At 50.9% G+C, this 20,757-nt stretch overlaps 1 protein-coding gene across 1 annotated transcript in view; it reads left to right on the top strand.

The window, feature by feature from the left end:
• Positions 1-20,757, top strand: part of TIMP2 (TIMP metallopeptidase inhibitor 2) — a 71,306-nt gene that overhangs the window by 42,195 nt on the left and 8,354 nt on the right. Inside the window, exons 2-3 of the mRNA XM_031934304.1 lie at positions 8,325-8,425; positions 11,379-11,487. Coding sequence (XP_031790164.1) covers positions 11,379-11,487 — 109 coding nt within the window. The 5' untranslated portion in view covers positions 8,325-8,425. The remainder of the gene's footprint in view (positions 1-8,324; positions 8,426-11,378; positions 11,488-20,757) is intronic.

Here is a 20,757-nt window from a genome sequence, read left to right as displayed (position 1 = left end):
AAAAAAAAAAAAAAAAAAGAGTCAATGGTCAAGCAGCCCCAGCCAGATTGACCAGCCATGTGGTGTCGTCACATCCACCCAAAAGGACAAGAGACTCTCACCCTTAATAGCAACGCAAGTTATAGTTACATTAGCAAGGGCTTTACTAACTGTGTGATTTGAGGGTGCAGATGTTGGCACTCATGGTACCCCGCTTTTCTGGAGAGTTTAGACAGGAGGCATGGAACGTCGCAGTCCTTCCCCAGTAAACGAACAGAGCTGAGTCCACCTGCAACTGCCATTGGATCCTGCCCAGGAGTAAGTGGAGGTTGGGTTTCATCTGGGAGAGAGAATCGTTTCTTTTATAATTCCTCTGAAATGATTGGCATGCAATTCCACCCAGAGGCAAATGAACCAAATGACGCTCAGAAGACGTCGGCAGCTCCGGCCTGCAGACTGTATCTGCATCTACGCAGCGTGGAGTCCTCCAGGGCTGGCCTCTGGGATGCAGCAGCCACTGGTCTTCATTGCCACTGTGGGTGCTCCGGGCTGACTCTGACCCAGCTGCAGCATCAGAATGCCCCCCACCCACTGGTGATCTGGACCAGTAGGGTCTTTGACACGTGTTTGAAGCCCCCACCTGACTCCCAGGAATAACCAATGTTCAGAGCGTGGGGACTCCTTGGCATTCTCTGCTGGGCCATGAGCAGAACAGGACAGAGGGGAGGGAGGCGCGTCCCCTGCCAGTGCGGGTCCTGTGGGCGCCCCCCCACCCCAGGTGGAAGCTGGAGCCTGCAGAAGAGGGTGGACAGCTGGGAGGGCCAGTGCCCTCTGGTGATACGGAGCAAACCCTCCCAGTCCGAGTCAGTGCGCACGCAAGGCACAGATGATTGGGCCGGGTTTTGACTGTGTATTTAGCAGCCGAATGTGTTTCTGAGTCCCAGGGATCCCTGCACCTCTTCTGGGCAGACAGGTGACTTTGAGGGACAGTGGGCCACCTTCTGCTGCCTGAGCGCGTCCCTCAGCCAAGATGGGCGCTGTGCTGTTACAGGGTGTGGAGCGCCCTGGGAAGAGGCTGTGAGCGGTCTAGAGGTTGGGTGTTGATGTCCACTGGTTTGCCTGTCCCAAACCTGGGCCTGGGGGCCCGGCAGAGTGGCTCAAGTGGAAATGTTCTATATGGTATATTTATACATATAGCACGTGGGATTCCTCCAGCGAGCAGTTGGGCCCTGGCAAGATAATAAAGAGAATTCAATGAGTGTGGAATAAATGCATTTCTTAGAGGCAATTTTCTTTTTCTTTCAAAGGCAGGGTCTCCTTCTGTCACCCAGGACCAAGGCGCAGTGGTGCGTTCATAGCTCACTGCAGCCTTGAACGTCTAGGTTCATGCAATTCTCCTGAGTAGCTGGAACTATCGTCATATGCCGCCACGCCCAGCTAATTTTTGTGGTTTTTGTTTGTTTGTTTTTTGTTTGTTTTTTAACAGATGAGGTATTGCTATGTTACTCAGGCTGGTCTTGAACTCCTAGCTTTAAGCAACCCACCCGCCTTGGCCTCCCAAGTGCTGGGATTACAAGTGTGAGCCACTGCACCCGGCCTTTTGAGGCAATTTCCTTTTGGGGTCTGGCTCCCTCCCCTAGTTGTGGGCATAGCTTATTCTTATTTTCCGCGGGAACTTCCGTAGTGCTTCTGTGGACACAGTAGAATTGGAAAGGTGTTGGTGGGTGTGTGAAGGGGACATGAGGATGCAGGACCCACATGTTGATGGCAGCAGAGGGGACACCAAGGGGAGAGAACAAGAGAGGACCGTGCCACAGAAGCCCTGGCATCTCTGCCTGGGGCTGGCGTGGCTGGAGTCTGGAGGGTGCCGCCCCTCAGGCCAGCCTTTGGCCCTGGCACATGCTGGTGACACCAGGTTCTCCCGTAAGCCGCCTTCACTGTCTGCCCCCGTCCGAGAGTAGCAGCCAGTGCGGCCTCATGGTTTTCCAGGGGCCGTTGTGATTCTCGAAGTCTGACCGTAGCCCATCCTCTTTGGATCGTCTGCCATGACCTTGGTTTTCCGCCCACCCAGTTCTTTTCCGTCTCCACTCTGGCGGGTGCGCTAGGGATTGTTTTTACAGGGGGGGAGGTGACATCATGTGGTGTCCTGGGCCGGAGGGGTGGGGGTGGGGACCCTGCGGTTGTGTGTGCTTTGAATTCAGCCGACGGTTGTACATTCCAGTAGCCGGCATCTGGCAGTGAATTCATCAGCCAGTGTATCACCCTTGATCTCAAACCCAGATGTTGTGTTCACAGCAGAAGGGAAAGAAGGAAAAACGAAATCTGAGATGCTCAGGGAGAGGCCGTGGTTTTGGGGCTCAGGGCAGTTAGAACGAGAATCTTTATAAAGACTCCCCGCCTCTCGTAGCTTGCCTCTGGCTCCTTGGGGAAGGGGCGGAAGAGCAGAGCAGTCCCCTCTTCGGGGCATGGACAGGAGATGAGCTGATGCCCCCCTACCCTGCCCCAGTGCCTAACACCAGGCCCAGCACCCAGTAGGTGTTCAGTAAACGTGTCTGTGCCATGATTTTCATTTCTTCCCAGATTCCTTATGTCTCTTCGATTTCCCCAGCCCTGTTCTTCACATGGTCTGGACTCGGAGAGGCCCTCCCTCCTTTGGAGTGGCCTTCTTTCCCCTACAGTCCTGGGGGTCCATCCTGGAGCCCAGAGTACGGACCATTGCTTTTGACATGGAAATGTGTCCTGGGGCGCTCTCTCCCTCCTCCTCTGTCCACCACTGGCCGCTGGAAACTTTCCTTCTCTGCGTTCCTGCCCATCGTCTGTCGCCTTGCCTGGATTGGATGCTCCTCCCAGGCCAGGCCTTCTGCATGCAGGATCCACCCTATACCCTCTCTTCATCTGCTGTCGCCTCTGGGCAACAACCCCCAACAGGTACCCGCTGCTCTGAGCAGGTCAGCGGTGCAGATCCCGCTGTGCCAACCGGTGTGCACTAATGAAAGCTGTCAACCGGCCCCTCTCCTTCATGTCTGCAGCATGCTGGTGCTTTGGGGAAGGTTGCCGTGGAACTGGTCCTTCTTTGCCTCTCTTGATTCCTATTTTCCTTCTTTCATGTAATTTCTCATTTTGCAAAGTGGAGGAGGAGGTGCCCACCCCCAATTTAAAGAGACCCTGAAGAATCGGAATTCTGTTCCCCAGGGGCAGACTAAAGCAGCCCAGTGGAGATGGGGATACCCTCAGGCTCTGCTCCTCCGGGCCCCTCACCCCAACTTCCCTGCAGGCATCTGGCGGCCTCCTTGCCAGTTCTCTTTCTAGTCCTAACCCTACGTGGCTACCCTGGACCCTTGATTCAACCAGCCTCCTCTTTTCTGACACTTTAAAGGAGGGAAGTGTATAATCTGCAGCCCCCAGGCAAAGCTAGCACATTGGGAAGTTGCATCAAATCGAGACTCTGACCTGCTGACCAGGACGAGGTCTCTGTACCTGAGTGGCGTGATGCCATCGTCCCAATGCCTCACCCACGGGAGTGGGAGAATTCGCCTTGCTTATCTCTGTGAAGCTCATGGTCCCGAACCATACGCCCATGAGTTCCTGGGCACCGCAGGCTCCACACCAGCTCCTGTAGCAATCACCATGAACTCGTGAAGTGTCAGGACTGTTGTCATCGTCTCCGTCTTAGGTGTGAACAACTGTGGCTCAATGAAGTCAACAAACTTGTCAAAGATCACCCAGCCATCCAGGGGCGAATGCAAGATCTCTGTCTCTTGCTGCGTCCTTCAAATAAGTGCTCAGCTGCCACCTGGGAGCCTTAGGCATTTGTGTAAGAGAACAACATGTGAACCTCAATGCCCAGGGTAGGAGGCAACATTTTGGCCGTTTTTAAGTAATCTTTGCTTATTTTCTAAACTCCAGTGACATGCTTATTGAGTGCCTATTGTACGTTAAGCATTGTGCAGTATAGTGGACCATTGAAAGGCAGCTCCAAGGCCGGGCACTGTGGCTCACGCCTGTAATCCCAGCACATTGGGAGGTGGGCGGATCACGAGGCCAGGAGTTCAAGACCAGCCTGGCCAGCATGGTGAAACCCCGTCTCTACTAAAAAAAAAAATGGAAAAAATTAGCCAGGCATGGTTGTGTGTGCCTGTAATCCCAGCTACTTGGGAGGCTGAGGCAGGAGAATTGCTTTAACCCAGGAGGCGGAGGTTGCAGCGGGCCAAGATTGCACCACTGCACACCAGCCTGATGACAGAGCAAGACTCCATCTCAAAAAAAAACAACAAACAAAAAAAAAAAGCAGCTCCAGAAATTTCCAAAATAACATACAGAATTCAGTAGTCTATAGTAAAGGCTGGCTTGCTACTCCTTCTGGAACTGTTGATTCCTTTGGATTCTGCTGGTTTGCTTTTTTTTTTTGAGACGGAGTCTGGTTCTGTCGCCCAGGCTGGAGTGCAGTGGCGCGATCTCGGCTCACTGCAAGCTCCGCCTTCCGGGGTTCACGCCATTCTCCTGCTTCAGCCTCCTGAGAGGCTGGTATACAGGCGCCTGCCACCACGCTGGGCTAATATTTTTGTATTTTTTAGTAGAGACGGGGTTTCACCGTGTTCGCCAGGATGGTCTCGATCTCCTGACCTCGTGATCTGCCCGCCTTGGCCTCCCAAAGTGCTGGGATTACAGACGTGAGCCACCGCGCCCAACCTTCTTTTTTTTTTTTAAAGACAGCATCTCACTCTGTTGCCCAGGCTGGAATGCAGTGGCATGATCTCAGCTCACTGCAACTTTCACCTCCTGGGTTCAAGCAATTCTCCTGCCTCAGCCTCCCAAGTGGCTGGGATTACAGGCACCTGCCACCACACCTGGCTGATTTTTGTATTTTTAGTAGAGATGGGGTTTCACCATGTTGGCCAGGCTGGTCTCGAACTCCTGACCTCAAGTGATCTGCCCGCCTTGGCCTCCCGAAGCTCTGGGATTATAGGAGTGAGCTGCCGTGCCCAGCCCTAGTTTGCTTTTGAACTGGTGACTCTGCTACATGAAAAGCAAACTTTGGCCAAGTTAATCTGACACACTGACCGAGTTGCATAAACATTTGTTGGTGCAGCATTGTCATAAGGTATATAGATGAGGCAGGGAGCAAGAGAGCCAAGGACAAACCACACCTGGGCCACCAGCCCAAAGTTGTCAGCATCATCTCAGCCCATCTGGCAAACAGCGCCACCTGTTCTGCAGTCAGAATCTAGCCTCAACCTGTTAGGACCTCCCAGGGCCCTGAGCAGACAGGTGTGCAGGAATTGACAGCAGGATGGAAAAGAGATGGTGAATATACCAAGTGCTACAGAAGGACAGGATTTCCCAGAGGAAGACAGAAAAGGGCTATTTTAGCTGGTTCTTGAAGGATGAAGAGAAGTTCTCCAGGCAGAGAGAGGGAGATGGCATTTGGGGCGGAAGAAACTTGCCTGTTCAGGCTGGGCACGGTGGCTCACACCTGTAATCCCAGCACTTTGGGAGGCCAAGGTGGGTGGATCACTTGAGGTCAGGAGTTCAAGACCAGCCTGGCCAACATGCCAAAACCCGTCTCTACTAAAAATACAAAAAAAAAAAAAAAAATAGCCTGGCAAGGTGGCAGGTACCTGTAATCCCAGCTACTCAGGAGTCTGAGGCAGGAGAGAATTGCTTGAACCTGGGAGGCGGAGGTTGCAGTGAGCCGAGATCGAGCCATTGCACTCCAGCCTGGGCGACAAGAATGAAACTCTGTCTCAAAAATATATATATATGATAATTAGCCAGGCATGGTGGTGCATGCCTGTAATCCCAGCTACTTGGGAGGCTAAGGCAGGAGAGTCACTTGAACCTGGGAGACGGAGGTTGCAGTGAGCTGAGATCACACCACTGCACTCCAGCCTTGGAGGGTGACAGAGTAAGACTCTATCTCAAAAAAAAAAAAAAAGGAAAGACACTTGCCTGTTCAGAGGTATGGATGCACCTGGGCATGTTCAGGCCTGGGGAGTATTATGAACTGGTAGAATAGCAGGAGCACAGGTAGGGAGTGTTGGGCACAGCAGCCGAGTCCCCTGGTTGACTTCAGGTTGCAAAGGCTGTCATATTTTAGGGGGAGTGGCAGGGAGCAGCCAAGGATGATGTTTGAGCAGAAAGGAACCTGAATATAAAAAGACAGCTGGTGTCCGTGGATGAGAGGATGGTTGGGAGGGCACTGGAAATAGGGGGCCGTCAGGGCAAAGCCCTCTGTTCTGGTGTGGCCTGCCGGGAGACATTTCCTAGATGTGGCTTTTCAGGATGAGGCCTGGCTTAGCCTGGGGAACAGGAACCTGTGGCCTTGGCCAGTCGTGACTCAGCTCCAACAGAAGATGAAAGAAGAATGGGGTTTGTGCCCAGGCGGGGCCGTGGGGCTGTGGCGTGGGACTCTGGTGCGAGCCCGGGATCCAGAGAGCATTGCTGGGGCCCGGGGGCGTGGACATAGATGGAGTCTGTGGGCCTCCATGCCCCTGTGGGAAGAGACAGCCCTGCCTAAGGGGTTCCAAGAGATTTGAACTGAGCACGTGGGCCGGGGCTGGGGCTGGGGCTGGGAGGCTGCCTGGAGCCTGGCGTGGTCTGCTCCTTTCCTCCTTGTTTTGCTCATATCCACCCTAACATAGCACTTACCCAGAGTGACCCTGAATAGCTGAATTGGGGAGGGCAAAGCTTTTAAAGCCATTAAAACAGACCATGTCACCAACTAATGGCCTTGAAATTAAAAAAGGGGGGTTCTACCCAACCCTGCCCGAGTGACCACATGAATTACCCATCTGCTTGTCCTCAGGTTACCAGGAGCAGAACAGAGTCCTGGCTTAATTGCTAGGAGAAAGCCCTGCGTTGCATGGCCCTGTCAGCAACCTCAGGCTCCAGAATATTCTGGAATTGCCCCAGCCCTGCCTCTTCTCCATCTCCTTCCTCTTTGGTTGTGGCTTAGCTGGGGTCTTCTTTCCTTCTGTTTGTCCTTCCTCAGCATCTGTCCCTTGGGTCTGCCAGTGTGCCTGCTGATGTCTCCTTTGGGTGAAACTTTCTGAGCCTGCCCCTGTTGTGACCCTGATAGAATCTGTGTTACTGCAAAGAATCGCCCAGGCCTGGCACAGTGGCTCATGCCTGTAATCCCAGCACTTTGGGAGGCCGAGGCAGGTGGATCATTCGAAGTCAGGAGTTTGAGAACAGCCTGGCCAACGTGATGAAACCCTGTCTCTACTAAAAATACAAAACTTAAGGTTGGGCACTGTGGCTCACACCTATAATCCCAGCACTTTGGGAGGCCGAGGCAGGTGGATCACCTGAGGTCAGGAGCTCAAGACCAGCCTGGTCAACATGGCAAAACCCCGTCTCTACTAAAAATACAAAAATTAGCTGGGTGTGGTGGCAGCTGCCTGTAATCCGAGCTACTTGGGAAGCTGAGGCAGAAGAATCTCTTGAACCCAAGAGGTAGAGGTTGCTGTGAGTCGAGATCATGCCACTGCACTGTAGCCTGGGTGACAGAGTGAGACTCCGTCTGAAAAAAAAAAAAAAATTAACCAGATGTGGTGACAAGCGCCTGTAATCCCAGCTACTGGAGAGGCTGAGGCAGGAGAATCACTTGAACCTGGGAGGCAGAGATTGCAGTGAGCCAAAATTGTGCCACTGCACTCCAGCTTGGGCAACAGAGCGAGATTCCATCTAAAAAAAAAAAAAAATTACTCATAGAACATTTTCTAGGTCAGAACAGCTGGACAGACTTTTCCAGATGTAAGACCCCCAAACCTAAATATGCCGGGTACTTTTAAGGCCCCTTTAAGGTGGGTAACTCTCACTTTGCCCTTGGCCCAGAAAAGCTTGTTTCCAATAGGCGGTGGCTACAGGGTGGGGAAATGTCCCATCCTTCACGGAATGTGTGGGATTGTGGGTCAGTTCAGTGGTGTACCTGCTTGCCCCAGCCACCAGTGAGTACCCACTGGAGAGAAGGAAAAAAAAAGCCAAAAGCACTCAAGCATGATATCAACAGATGAGCTTCAGTCAAATCAATGACTGCCTCCCACTGTTACAGAAACCGCCCTGGTCACAAGGGACTCTGGGTTTCTGGCTTGAGCCCTGTCAACAAAGAAGGGATTCTTGTTGAAGAATCGTGGAAGGAGGAGGAGGCTGGGCATCATCTCTCAGCTTGGAGGAGGGGACACCATGCTGGGGGCTGGGATCACCATGCCCCTTGCCCGCCTGGCACCTTGCTGCTGTCTGTAACCCCCTAGCGCCTCCTGCAGGCCTGGACACCTTATCCCTCTCCTTAGCCCCAGGAGCATGTTTGGGGAACGCTCCTCACCTCTGTGTCTTGTGTTTTGCAGTGATCAGGGCCAAAGCGGTCAGCGAGAAGGAGGTGGACTCTGGAAACGACATTTATGGCAACCCAATCAAGAGGATCCAGTATGAGATCAAGCAGATAAAGGTATTAGTGGCCGCCGGCGTCCCGGGCAGCACTGGGGGCACAGCTGTGGGGTGTTGGGGTGGGCAGAGAGCCTGGGTCCCTGGAACACGATCTGGCCACCTGTGGAGCAGGGCAGAGGATGCGGTCATCAAGCTGCAAATAGATCCGATTTCCCTTCATCCTCGAATGCCTGAAAAGTTATGTGGAGATGACATGTTCCCCACAAGTTCAATTCCTTCAGAAACCTGTCTGGGCATTGCGGCTCACGCCTGTAATCCCAGCTCTTTGGGAGGCCGAGGTGGGCGGATCACTTGAGCTCAGGAGTTCAAGACCAGCCTGGGCAACATGGTGAAACTCCATCTCTACAAAAAAACTAGCCAGGCACGGTAGCGCCCGCCTGTGGTTCCAGCTATTCAGGAGGCTGAGGTGGGAGAATCGCTTGAGCCCAGGAGGCGGAGGCTGCAGTGAGACGACATCTCACCACTGTATTCCAGCCTGGGTGACAGAGTGAGACCCTGTATTTAAAAAAAAAAAAAATGTGGCAGGGAGGGCAGGGCCTGGCCTGGGGCAGGAGGGTGGTGCTGTTGTCATTGATAGTAACTAACATGGTCTGTAAGAGAGAAGAAAATTCATGTCTCAGGTGGAGGGACAGCCGTGTGATATGGTAGTAGTTGTAGTCATCCATATTTAATTGTGTTATTAAAAATAAAAAGTAGGCCGGGCACAGTGTCTCACGCCTATACTTCCAGCACGTTGGGAGGCCAAGGCAGGTGGATCACCTGAAGTCAGGAGTTCAAGACCAGCCTGACCAACATGGAGAAACCCCATCTCTACTAAAAATACAACAATTAGCTGGGCATGGCTGGGCACGGTGGCTCATGCCTGTAATCCCAGCACTTTGGGAGCCCGAGACAGGTGGATCACCAGGTCAGAAGATCAAGACCATCCTGGTTAACATGGTGAAACCCCATCTCTACTAAAAATACAGAAAAATTAGCCAGGCATGGTGGCGGGCACCTGTAGCCCCAGCTACTCAGGAGGCTGAGGCAGGAGAATGGCGCGAACCCGGGAGGCAAAGCTTGCAGTGAGCTGAGATTGCTCCACTGCACTCCAGCCTGGGCAGCAGAGCAAGATTCCATCTCAAAAAAAAAAAAAAAAAAATTAGCTGGGCATGGTGGCAAGCGCCTGTGATCCCAGCTACTTGGGAGGCTGAGGCAAGAGAATCACTGGAACCCAGGAGGTAGAGGTTGCAGTGAGCTGAGATCATGCCACTGTACTCCAGCCTGGGTGATAAGAGCGAAACTCCATTTCAAAAAAAAAAAAAAAAAGTAGTTGAAAATCAGTGTTCTCAGAAGGTCAGCGGAATGCTTTATCATCACATGTATGTCAGTTTAAGGGGATGACCTAGTCTGTCAGTGCCTGAGCCTCTTTGTTTATGAAGCAGGAAAGAGGATCTGCTCTTACGACCTCATAAAGGGGTCGTGAAAAGGCCAGTGTCAGTGCCAAGGAAACGCTTTTAGCCTTTTGGCAAATGATGTCATTTAATACAGCAGCAACATAACCTTTCTTGGTACAAGTTGGAGTGTCCTTCTCAAAAAACCGTTTGTCCTGACATCAGGCATGCTCCCGTTCCATTTGGGTTTGCTTACTGAAATCTTAAGGGGGGATAAAAAAGCAGCCTCCCCGAGTGCTGGGAAAATGCCATTCTTCACCTGGGGGCAGCAGGTGTGTTCCTGAAAGGCTGTGAGTAAATCAGGTGTTGAGAATGCAAACTCCTCTGTCCCATGGAGTTACGTCCTAATTCCTGAGGTGCCTCTCGGCTCTCATTGCCATCCAGTAGACAATATTTCATCAAAATTCCTGGAAATATGGGTTGGGCGGAGTGGCTTATGCCTGTAATCCCAGCACTTTGGGGGGCCGAGGCAGGAGGATTGCTTGAGCTCGGGAGTTTGAGACCAGCCTAGGTGATACAGCAAGACCTCGTCTCTACTAATTAAAAAAAAAAAAAAAAAAAAAAGGCCGAGTATGGTGGCACACGCCTGTAGTCCCAGCTACTTGGGAGTCTGAGGTGGGAGGATCACTTGAGCCTGGGAAGTTGAGGTGTAGCCCCAGCCTGGGCAACAGAGTGAGACCCTATCTCAAAAAAATAAAAAATTCCTGGAAATATGCAAAAGTCATGGTCCTTCATGGTGGTCCAGAGTCATGCGGAGGTACAAAAGCCCGTCCCCAGAAATTCAGAAATGACCTCATTGGGGCGGGGGTGAGGGGACAGAGGTGTTGTCTGAGGATGCCATGCTTCAGAAATGACCTGATTGGGGCGGGGGATGAGAGGACAGAGGTGTTGTCTGAGGATGCCACACTTCAGAAATGACCTCATTGGGGCGGGGGGTGAGGGGACAGAGGTGTTGTCTGAGGATGCCACACTCTAGATGACAGTCTTGTGCCCACCTGCTGTGATCTGCCACACTAAAAGTTGACTCCAAAGAATCACTTCACTATAAAAAGTCTTTTTCTTTTTCTTTATTTTTTGAGATGGAGTCTCACTCTGTCACCCAGGCGGGAGTGCAGTGGCGCCATCTCAGCTCCCTGCAACCTCCGCCTCGCGGGTTCAAGGGATTCTCCTGCCTCAGCCTCCCAAGTAGCTGGGATTACAGGCACCCGCCACCATGCTCAGCTAATTTTTGTGTTTTTAGTAGAAACGGGGTTTTGCTGCGTTGGCCAGGCTGGTCTCAAACTCCTGACCTCAAGCAATCCGCCCACCTCAGCCCCTCAAAGTGCTGGGATTACAGCCATGAGCCCCGAGCCCAGCTGTAACAGTCCTTTTCTAATCCATGCAATTTGCACTTCCCAGTCCTCTTTGGTGCTGGCTACACCCCGGATACGATTGTGCCGCCCGGGGTGTTCTGGATGGGAACGAAATTCCCCGACTGTGCGGCCTCCCTCTGCTTACATGTCCTCCTCCTTGTCTTTCCAGATGTTCAAAGGGCCTGAGAAGGATATAGAGTTTATCTACACGGCCCCCTCCTCAGCAGTGTGTGGGGTCTCGCTGGACGTTGGAGGAAAGAAGGAATATCTCATTGCAGGTGTGTATGAGGGGGGCCATCAGCCGGAGGCTCACACAGAAGTGCGGCTGTTCTAGACGCCTTCCAGGGCTCGTTTCCCAGGCTCGAGGAGTGGGGAGGTGGAGTAGCTAAGGAACAGTGAGGCAGGGTCGGAGCCCTGACACTGAACGGTGCCCTCTCGGCCACTTCCTGTCAGAGAATGCTAGTGAATGTTCACCTACCTGCCAATTTCCTAGGAAATCTGAGATTGGTAGACCAAAAAAGTCAGCATTTTTTCCTTTTGCTCCTAAAAGGGAGGCGTGTGCAGGATGCAAGGCAGGGAAACCCTTTCTGCCGTCGGGAGGGCGGAAAGCTTGCGTGACGTCTGTTGATACGGTGCACGAGACCTGTTTGACTTATTCATTCATCTGTCTCCTTTTTTTATTGTGGTAAAAGATACGTAACAAAATGTAGCCATGTTAACCATTTTCTTTCCTTCCTTCCCTCCTTCCTTCCCTCCTTCCTTCCTTCCTTCCTTCCTTCCTTCCCTCCCTCCCTCCCTCCTTCTTTTCTTTCTTTTCTTACTTTTCTTTTTGAGACGGAGTGTCGCTCTGTCGCCCAGGCTGGAGTGCAGTGGCGCAATCTCGGCTCACTGCAACCTCCGCCTCCGGAGTTCAAGCGATTCTCCTGCCTCAGCCTCCCGAGGAGCTGGGATTATAGGCACCTGCCACCACACCCAGCTAATTTTTTGATTTTTTGGTAAAGAATAAATCTCACCGTGTTGCCCAGGCTGGTCTTGAACTCCGAGGTTCAAGCAATCCTCCTGCCTCAGCCTCCTAAAGTGCTGGGATTATAGGTGTGAGCCACTGTGCCCAGCCTATATTTTTATTCCTAAATAAAATGATTTCCCCTTACTTCCTTCTGCCACCTCCCTGCTTGCCCAGCGAGGCTGAACCACAGGAGGCCAGGACAGGATTCTGAATCTCAGCACTATTAATATTTGGGGATGGACTGTTCTTTGTTGCAGGGGCCTCTACCTTGTACATTATAGGATATTCAGCTGCATCCCTGCCCCCACCCTCTACATGCCATAGCACCCCCTCCAGTTGCGGGGTCTCTGGACATTGCCGCGTGTGCCCAGGGGAGGTGGGGGAGGTGGGGTAGGTGGGGTAGGTTGCCCCTGCTTGAGAACCACGGGGCTTAAAGAGCTTCCTGCAGGGATGGAAACGGTCTCTGCACCATCCAGTCCAGCCGCCCCCAGCCCTGTGGCTCGTGAGCACCTGAGATATGGCTCGTGCAGCTGAGGAGCTGAATTTTAAATTGTATTTCATTTCAAGTAATTTTAGTTTAAATGTAAACAGCCACATGTGGCCAGCAGCCGCAGTCCAGCACGGCCCTGACTCAGCCAGTTACGGAACAGTATTCCCCTCCTCCCTGAGGAAGTAGGGATCTGATCACAAACTTAAGAAAAAAGGAATAAACAAGGCCTGGTGCAGTGGCTCACGCCTATAATCCCAGCACTTTGGGAGGCTGAGGCGGGCAGACTGCTTGAGGTCAGGAGTTCGAGACCAGCCTTACCGACATGGTAAAACCCTGTCTGTACTAAAAATATAAAAATTAGCTGGGTGTGGTGGCATGTGCCTGTAGTCCCAGCTACTCAGGAGGCTGAGGCATGAGAATCGTTTGAACCCGGGAGGCAGAGATTGCAGCAAGCTGAGACCACACCACTGTACTCCAGCCTGGGTGACAGAGCAAGACCCTGTCTCACCAAAAAAAAAAAAAAAAATGGGGAGAAAGAAAAGACAAGACAACTCCCCTAGCCTGGTACTATATTTTGTTCCAAAAGGCAACTGTCATCATAAACATACACTCCGGATCCAAATATCCATGATTGGGGGATTTTCTTCTGGTTTAGGTGACATGTACTTTCTTTCCCTTCTAAAAATCAACATGTGCTTAGTGGGCACCTTTTAGGTGCCCAGCCCCGTGTTAGGGACAATGGAAGATTCCCACAGTGAGATCTTTGGCTCCTGTCATCATGGAGTACACCGATGTTTTGACTGGGGAGACTGGAAAAGAAAGCAGAGAAAATAGACAGATTTTGCTTATGGGGAATTGTGAATTGTGAATAGTGAGTGAATGCTTGGAAGGTGCAAAAGGAAGAGACTCTCACAGGTCCAAGGGTCTAGACAGACTTACTGCTGGGAGAAGGTGGTGTCCTTGCCTGTGGATAGGAGGACACGTCATTGCAGGGAGGAAGATGCAGGGGTGTGAGCTGGGCAGGGAAGACTCCTGTTTTCTCCCCTTGGGTAAGATCTTCCCTCCCTTCCTTAACATGTTCGCAGCTCCTGCTTTGCTGGGTATCTCGGTCATCAGCGCTTCTGTCCCCCTCCTTGGGGATAATAGGAGACTTTCCGCCCCTTTTAAGATGCATTTCCAGACTTCCTAAAATGTTTAATTATGAGCACTTCTTATTCTTACTCTTATTCTTACTCTTACTCTTACTCTTATTCTTATTCTTACTCTTATTCTTATTCTTATTCTTATTCCGAGAGAGTCTCCCTCTGTTGCCCAGGCTGGAATGCAGTCGTGCAATCTTTGCTCACAGCAACCTCTGCCTCCTGAGCGATTCTCGTGCGTCAGCCACCCGAGTAGCTGGGATTACAGATGTGTGCTACCATGCCTGGCTAATTTTTGGGTTTTTGGTAGAGACGGGGTTTCAGCATGTTGGGCAGGCTGGTCTCGAACTCCTGGCCTCAAATGACCAACTTGCCTCAGCCTCCCAAAGTGCTGAGATTACGGGCACAAGCCACCGTGCTTAGCCATGAGCACTTATTTTTTTTTAACAGCTTTATTGAGATATAAGGCACACTCTATTCAATTTATCCATTAAAAATGTACAATTCGGGCCAGGTATGGTGGCCCATGCCTGTAATCCCAGCACTTTGAAAGGCCGAGGTGGGAGAATTGATTGAGGCCAGGAGTTTGAGACCAGCCTGGGCAACATAGTGAGACCCCATCTCTACAAAAACTAAAAAAATTAGCCAGGTGTGGTAGCATGTGCCTGTAGTCCCAGCTTCTCAGGAGGCTGAGATGGGAGGATCACTTAAGCCTGGGAGTTTGAGGCTGCAGTGTCATACCACCGTGCTCCAGACTAGGTGAGAGCAAGACCTTGTTTTAAAAAAAAAAAAAAAATTCTACAATTCAGTGGTTTTTTTTTTTTTTTTTTTGGAGAGAGAGTCTCACTCTATCCCTCCGACTGGAGTGCAGTGGCGCCATCTTGACTCACTGCAATCTCTGCCTCCCGGGTTCAAGCAATTCTCCTGCCTCAGCCTCCCAAGTAGCTGGGATTACAGGTGTGTGCCCCCATGCCTGGCTCATTTTTGTATTTTTAGTAGATACGGGGTTTCACCATGTTGGCCAGGCTGGTCTTGAACTTCTGACTTCAGCTGATCTGCCCGCCTTGGCCTTCCAAAGTGCTGGGAGTGCAGGCATGAGCCACCGCACCTGGCCTACAATTCACTGGTTTTAGTATATTCACAGAGTTGTGCAACCATCACTACAGTCAAAAAGTAATCCTGTATTCTTGAGCTATTACCCTCCTAACCCCCACTTCCCCTTCCCTAGCCCTAAGCAGCCACTGGTATACTTCCTATTGATTTGTCCGTGCTGGGCTTTCCTAGGAACGGAATAATATGTGTGACCCTGTGTAACTGGCTTCTTTCGTGTTTCCAGGGCTCATCCATGTTACAGCGTGTATCCAAATTCCATTCCTTTCTGTGACTGAGCATTCCATTGTATGGACAGACCACATTGTGTTTATCCTCTCATCATTTCATGGGCATTTGGGTTGTTGCCACCGTTTGGCAGTTGTGACAAATGCTGCAATGAACATTGGCGTGTGAGATTTTGCAGGGACCTGTTCTCATTTTTCTTGGGTGTATCCCTGGCAGTGGAATTGGCGGGGGGTGGGGAGGGGTTGGGTGACTTTAGGTTTAACCATTTGAGGAGCTGCCAGACCGTTTTTTAAAGCAGCTGCACCATTTTACATGCCCAGTGTTATCTATGATTTTTACAATAAGAAAAATAAAATCAAATGAAGAAGGGTAAGCGGACAAAAATCACCTGTGGTGCAAAGATCTTACCAGCTAACTAATGCCCTCGGAAAAACGCAGAGGAGGCAGAAGAGCTGGGGTGGCCGCACAGCACGCAGAGTGGCGTGTGGCAGAGGGATGGTCTGCAGTGTGGCGTTCGGGGGCTGTTGCAGCTGTGCACAGAACAGAGCATGGGAGGAAATTTCCCAGCGTGTTAGCATCTGCTGTTGCATTTTCAGTTCTTTCCTGTATTTGTGAAACCTTTACAATTATGGCATTTATTACTTTTGTCATCAGAAAAATAAAATCTAGAGAGACGAGAAAGGAGACAGAATCCCCCGTGGTGCAGGGAACTTCCAGTTTTCTGCAGCCTCTTTTTCTTCCTATCCATAGGGAACAGCCCTTAAAGTAAGTCCCAGCAGTCCCAGCTCAGTTTCCTCACACTGCCCTCTAGGGGCTCTCCGGCCAAACTGCAGAGCTGCAGAGGGACGAAGGGTGGGGATCCCATGCACAGATGGCCTCTTGGATGCAAAAGTGACCTTGGTCTGAGCCAGCACCGGTCTCCAAACATACCCGGCTGAATCCTCGCCCATGCTGAGGCTCTCTGCTTGTTTTTGTTTTTGTTTGAGATGGAGTCTCTCTCTGTTTTGTTTGAGATGGAGTCACTCTGTCGCCCAGGCTGGAGTGCAGTGGCACAATCCTGGGTCACTGCAATCTCTCCCTCCTGGGTTCAAGCAATTCTCCTGCCTCAGCCTCTCAAGTAGCTGGGATTACAGGTGCCCAACACCACACCCAGCTAATTAATTAATTAATTAATTAATTAATTTTTTATTTTTTAGACAGAGTTTCGCTCTTGTTGCCCAGGCTGGAGTGCAATGGTGCAGTCTTGACTCACCACAACCTCCACCTCCTGGGTTCAAGCGATTCTCCTGCCTCAACCTCCCGAGTAGCTGGGATGACAGGCATGCGCCACCATGCCTGGCTAATTTTGTATTTTTAGTAGAGATGGGATTTCTCCATGTTGGTCAGGCTGGTCTCCAACTCCTGACCTCAGGTGATCTGCCCGCCTCAGCCTCCCAAAGTGCTGCGATTACAGGCATGAGCCACTGTGCCTGGCCTAATTTTTAGTAGAGATGGGGTTTCACCACATTAGCCAGGGTGGTCTTGAACTCCTGACCTTGGGTGATCTGCCCACCTCAGCCTCCCAGAGTGCTGGGATTACAGGTGTGAGCCGCCGCACCTGGGCGGCATTAAGTACATTCACAATGTTGTGTAACTATCACTATCTGTTTCTAGAAGTTTTTCATCATCCCAAACTGAAACTCTGTCCCCATTAACCCATAATTCCCTATTCCTCTGTTTGCCCAGCCCCTGACAACCACCTTTCTACTTCATCTCCATGAGTTTGCCCATTCTAGGCACCTCGCACAGGTGGAGTCATACCTCCTTCCATAGATGAAGCGTTGCACGTAGCATAATGTCCTCAAGTTCATCCATGTTGTAGCACGGATCAGATTTTATTTATTTATTTATTTATTTATTTATTTATTTATTCATTCATTCATTCATTCATTCATGAATGAGACGGAGGCAACAAAGCCCAGGCTGGAGTGCAGTGGTGCAATCTTGGCACACTGCAACTTCCACCCCCCAGGTTCAAGCGATTTTCCTGCCTCAGCCTCCCAAGTAGCTGAGGTTACAGGCACACACCACCACGCCCAGCTAATTTTTGTATTTTTTTAGTCGAGATGGGATTTCGCCATGTTGGTCAGGCTGGTCTCAAACTCTTGACCTCAGGTGATCCGCCCACCTCGGCCTCTCAAAGTGCTGAGATTACAGGTGTGAGCCGCTGCGCCCGGCTGGCAGATTTTCTTTCTTTTTATGTGCATACATTTTAAAGTTTCCAAAATATGTAATACTCTTCTCAGTTGAATTCTATGTATGTTTTCAAATTGTTAACATTTCCATTAACTTTAAAACTCAGACACTACTTAGTATCTCAAGGAGGAGGCACGAGGTTTTGATGAGGACACAGAACTAAAGGTGCCAAGGGCGAACAGTTTCTTGCATAAAGAAAATAAGTAAATGGGCCAACCATAGTGGCTCACACCTGTAATCCTAGCATTTGGGGAGGCTGAGGCAGGAGGATGGCTGGAGGTTAGGAGTTCAAGATCAGCCTGGATGATATAGCAAGACCCTATCTCTACAAAACAGGAAGGGAGGGAGGAAGGCAGGAAGGAAGGGAGGCTGGGAGGGAGGCAGGGAGGAAGGGAGGGAGGGAGAGAGGAAGGAAGGAAAGAAGGGAGGGAGGGAGGGATGAGCTGGGTGTGGTCATGTGCACTTGTAGTCCTAGCTACTTGGGAGGCTGAGGCAGGAAGATCCCTTGAGTTCAGGCATTTGAGGCTGCAGTGAGCTAGGACTGCGCCACTGCACTCTAGCCTGGGTGGCAGGGTGGGACCCTATCTCTATTTTAGAAGAGAAAAAGACAACCACTAAGTGTCATGAAAAGATGTGAGGAAATACAACGAGATGCCCAAGTGAAGGCTCTGAAAACACACCTGCTCGAGTTCGAATGTGTGCCCTGACACCTGACTCGTTAATGTCCTTGGCCAAGTGACTTTACCTGTCTGTGCCTCCCATGCCGATCCAGAACGACGACAGTAGTATCTGCCCCACGAGGGGTTGTTGAGAGGATGAAAGTGGGAGTGGGAGACCAGAAGTGAGGATCACAGAGATGCTGGTCATCTTGTTCAGGCCTCACTCAAGGGTAGCTGATAATTTTATTTCCTACATTGGGGTTGACAGTGACCCATGCATGTAGCACAGCACTGCATGAAAAGCTGGTCAGTCGATACAGAATTACACTGAAGGTCTAAGGAGAGCTAGGGTAGCCTGTAGCAGAATGAGCGTGAAGGCTCTGTTGAAAGGGCATTGCTCCCTGGATCTGTGGCAGGATCCTTGGTAGCAAGCTGACATTGAAAGATTTTGAAGAGCTTTAGTTAAAAAGTTAAAAACAGCCCAGCGCAGTGGCTGACGCCTGTAATCCCAGCACTTTGGGAGGCCGAGGCGAGTGGATCGCGGGGTCAGGAGATTGAGATCATCCTGGCTAACACAATGAAACCCCGTCTCTACTAAAAATACAAAAAATTAGCCAGGTGTGGTGGCGGGTGCCTGTCATCCCAGCTACTCAGGAGGCTGAGGCACGAGAATCGTTTGAACCCGGGAGGCGGAGGTTGCAGTGAGCCGAGATTGTGCCACTGCACTCCAGCCTGGGTGACAGAGCAAGACTCTGTCCCCCTAAAAAAATAAAAAATAAAAAAACCAACGTTGGCAAGGCTATGGAGTAAAGGGAACACTTAGAGGCTGTTGGTGGGAATGTAAATGAGTTCACCTGCTGTGGGGCACACTTTGGAGATTTCTCAACTGAGAATGCAACCAGCATTTGACCCAGCAATCCCACTACTGGGTATATACCCAAAGGAAAATAAATCGTTTAATGACACTGCACCCGTATGCTCATTACCACATTATTTGCAATAGCAAAGACATGGTATCAACCCAAGTGCCCATCAGTGGTGACTTAGATAAAGAAAATGTGCATATATACCATGGAATACTACACAGCCGTGATAAAGAAGGAAATCATGTTCTTTGCGGCCACACGAGTGCAGCTGGAAACCATTATCCTAAGGGAACTAATGCGAAAACAGAAAACCAAATGTCCCATGTTCTCACTTACAAGTGGGAGCTAAACATTGGGTACACATGGTCATAAAAATGGGAACAAGAGACACTGGGAATACAAGGAGGTGGGAGGGAGGAAGCCGGGTAAGGGTTGAAAAAATACTACCTATTGGGTACTATGCCCACTACCTGGGCGATGGATCCGTTCGTTTTCCAAACCTCAGGGGCACACAATATACCCGTGTAACAAATCTGCACTTGGACTTCCTGTTTCTAAAAGTCAAAGTTAAAGATTGTGAGACCTGCCCAGTGGCCAGCTGGCTGTGTATCTTCTCCACCAATGAGGTTGCATTACTTCATCCTCCTCTCCCTGGGAGGGGGAGCAGGGCTGGGGCCGTTAATGGCCACAGTGGCTGACTCACCTCGTGGCGAGAGGAGCCTCTCTCTTCTGACTTCTTTCCCAGCCTTGGTCAGATGACTCCACACTGAATGTGGCATTTATTTCCTGAGGCAGGAACCTAGATCCAGTTTGCCTCGAGTCAGAATAGGCCCCTTGATCCAGGGGCTAACCAGAAATCACGGGGCACAGTGAACCACTCAGCTCGGGCTGACTGTGGCTGGTGAGTGCCCGCATGGCCTGAGCAGGCCACCTCCTCCTGGGCTGATGACTCAGCCTCACGCGTGGAGTCGGGCACCAGGAGACTCATACAGAATTGGCCCTGTAATTTTCTTCTACATTCCTCTTCTCCAAAAGGAAAAATAAACATACAACCCTTCGTTACAAATTTTAATTCCTGGTTTTCTGTAACCAAGACTCATGCCTTGCTTTTCTCCAAGGCAGACATAAGCAGAACAGGCAGATGCTCATGGTGTGTACGTCCAACCAAGTCTTAATCAGACCAGAGGGGGCCTCTCTTAATATTGTTTTTTGGTTTTTTTTTGAGACAGAGTCTCGCTCTGTCGCCCAGGCTGGAGTGCAGTGGCGAGATCTCGGCTCACTGCAAGCTCCACCTCCCAGGTTCACGCCGTTCTCCTGCCTCAGCCTCCCGAGTAGCTGGGACTACAGGCGCCTGCCAGCATGCCTGGCTAATTTTTTGTATTTTTAGTAGAGATGGGGTTTCACCATGTTAGCCAGGATGGTCTCCATCTCCTGACCTCGTGATCCACCTGTCTCGGCCTCCCAAAGTGCTGGGATTACAGGCATGAGCCACCACACCCGGCCTTCTCTTAACATTTATACATGACAGCCATGTTCACGTTAGCCCAATAACTAGGACCATTGAAAAGACACAACTTTTTGGCTGGACACGGTGGATCACTTGAAGTCAGGAGTTCAAGACCAGCCCAGCCAACATTGTGAAACCCTGCATCTACTAAAAAATACAAAGATTAGCCACGCATGGTGGCGCACACCTGTAATCCCAATTACTTGGGAGGCTAAGGCAGGAGAATTGCTTGAACCTGGGAGGCAGGTTCCAGTGAGCTGAGATGGCACCACTGCACTCCAGCCTGGTTGACAGAGCGAGACTCCATC

Source organism: Piliocolobus tephrosceles, chromosome 16, assembly GCF_002776525.5.
Source record: "Piliocolobus tephrosceles isolate RC106 chromosome 16, ASM277652v3, whole genome shotgun sequence".
Lineage (NCBI taxonomy): Eukaryota > Metazoa > Chordata > Mammalia > Primates > Cercopithecidae > Piliocolobus > Piliocolobus tephrosceles.
Note: the sequence above shows the minus strand (reverse complement) of the source record. Positions and strands in the feature narration are given on the sequence as shown.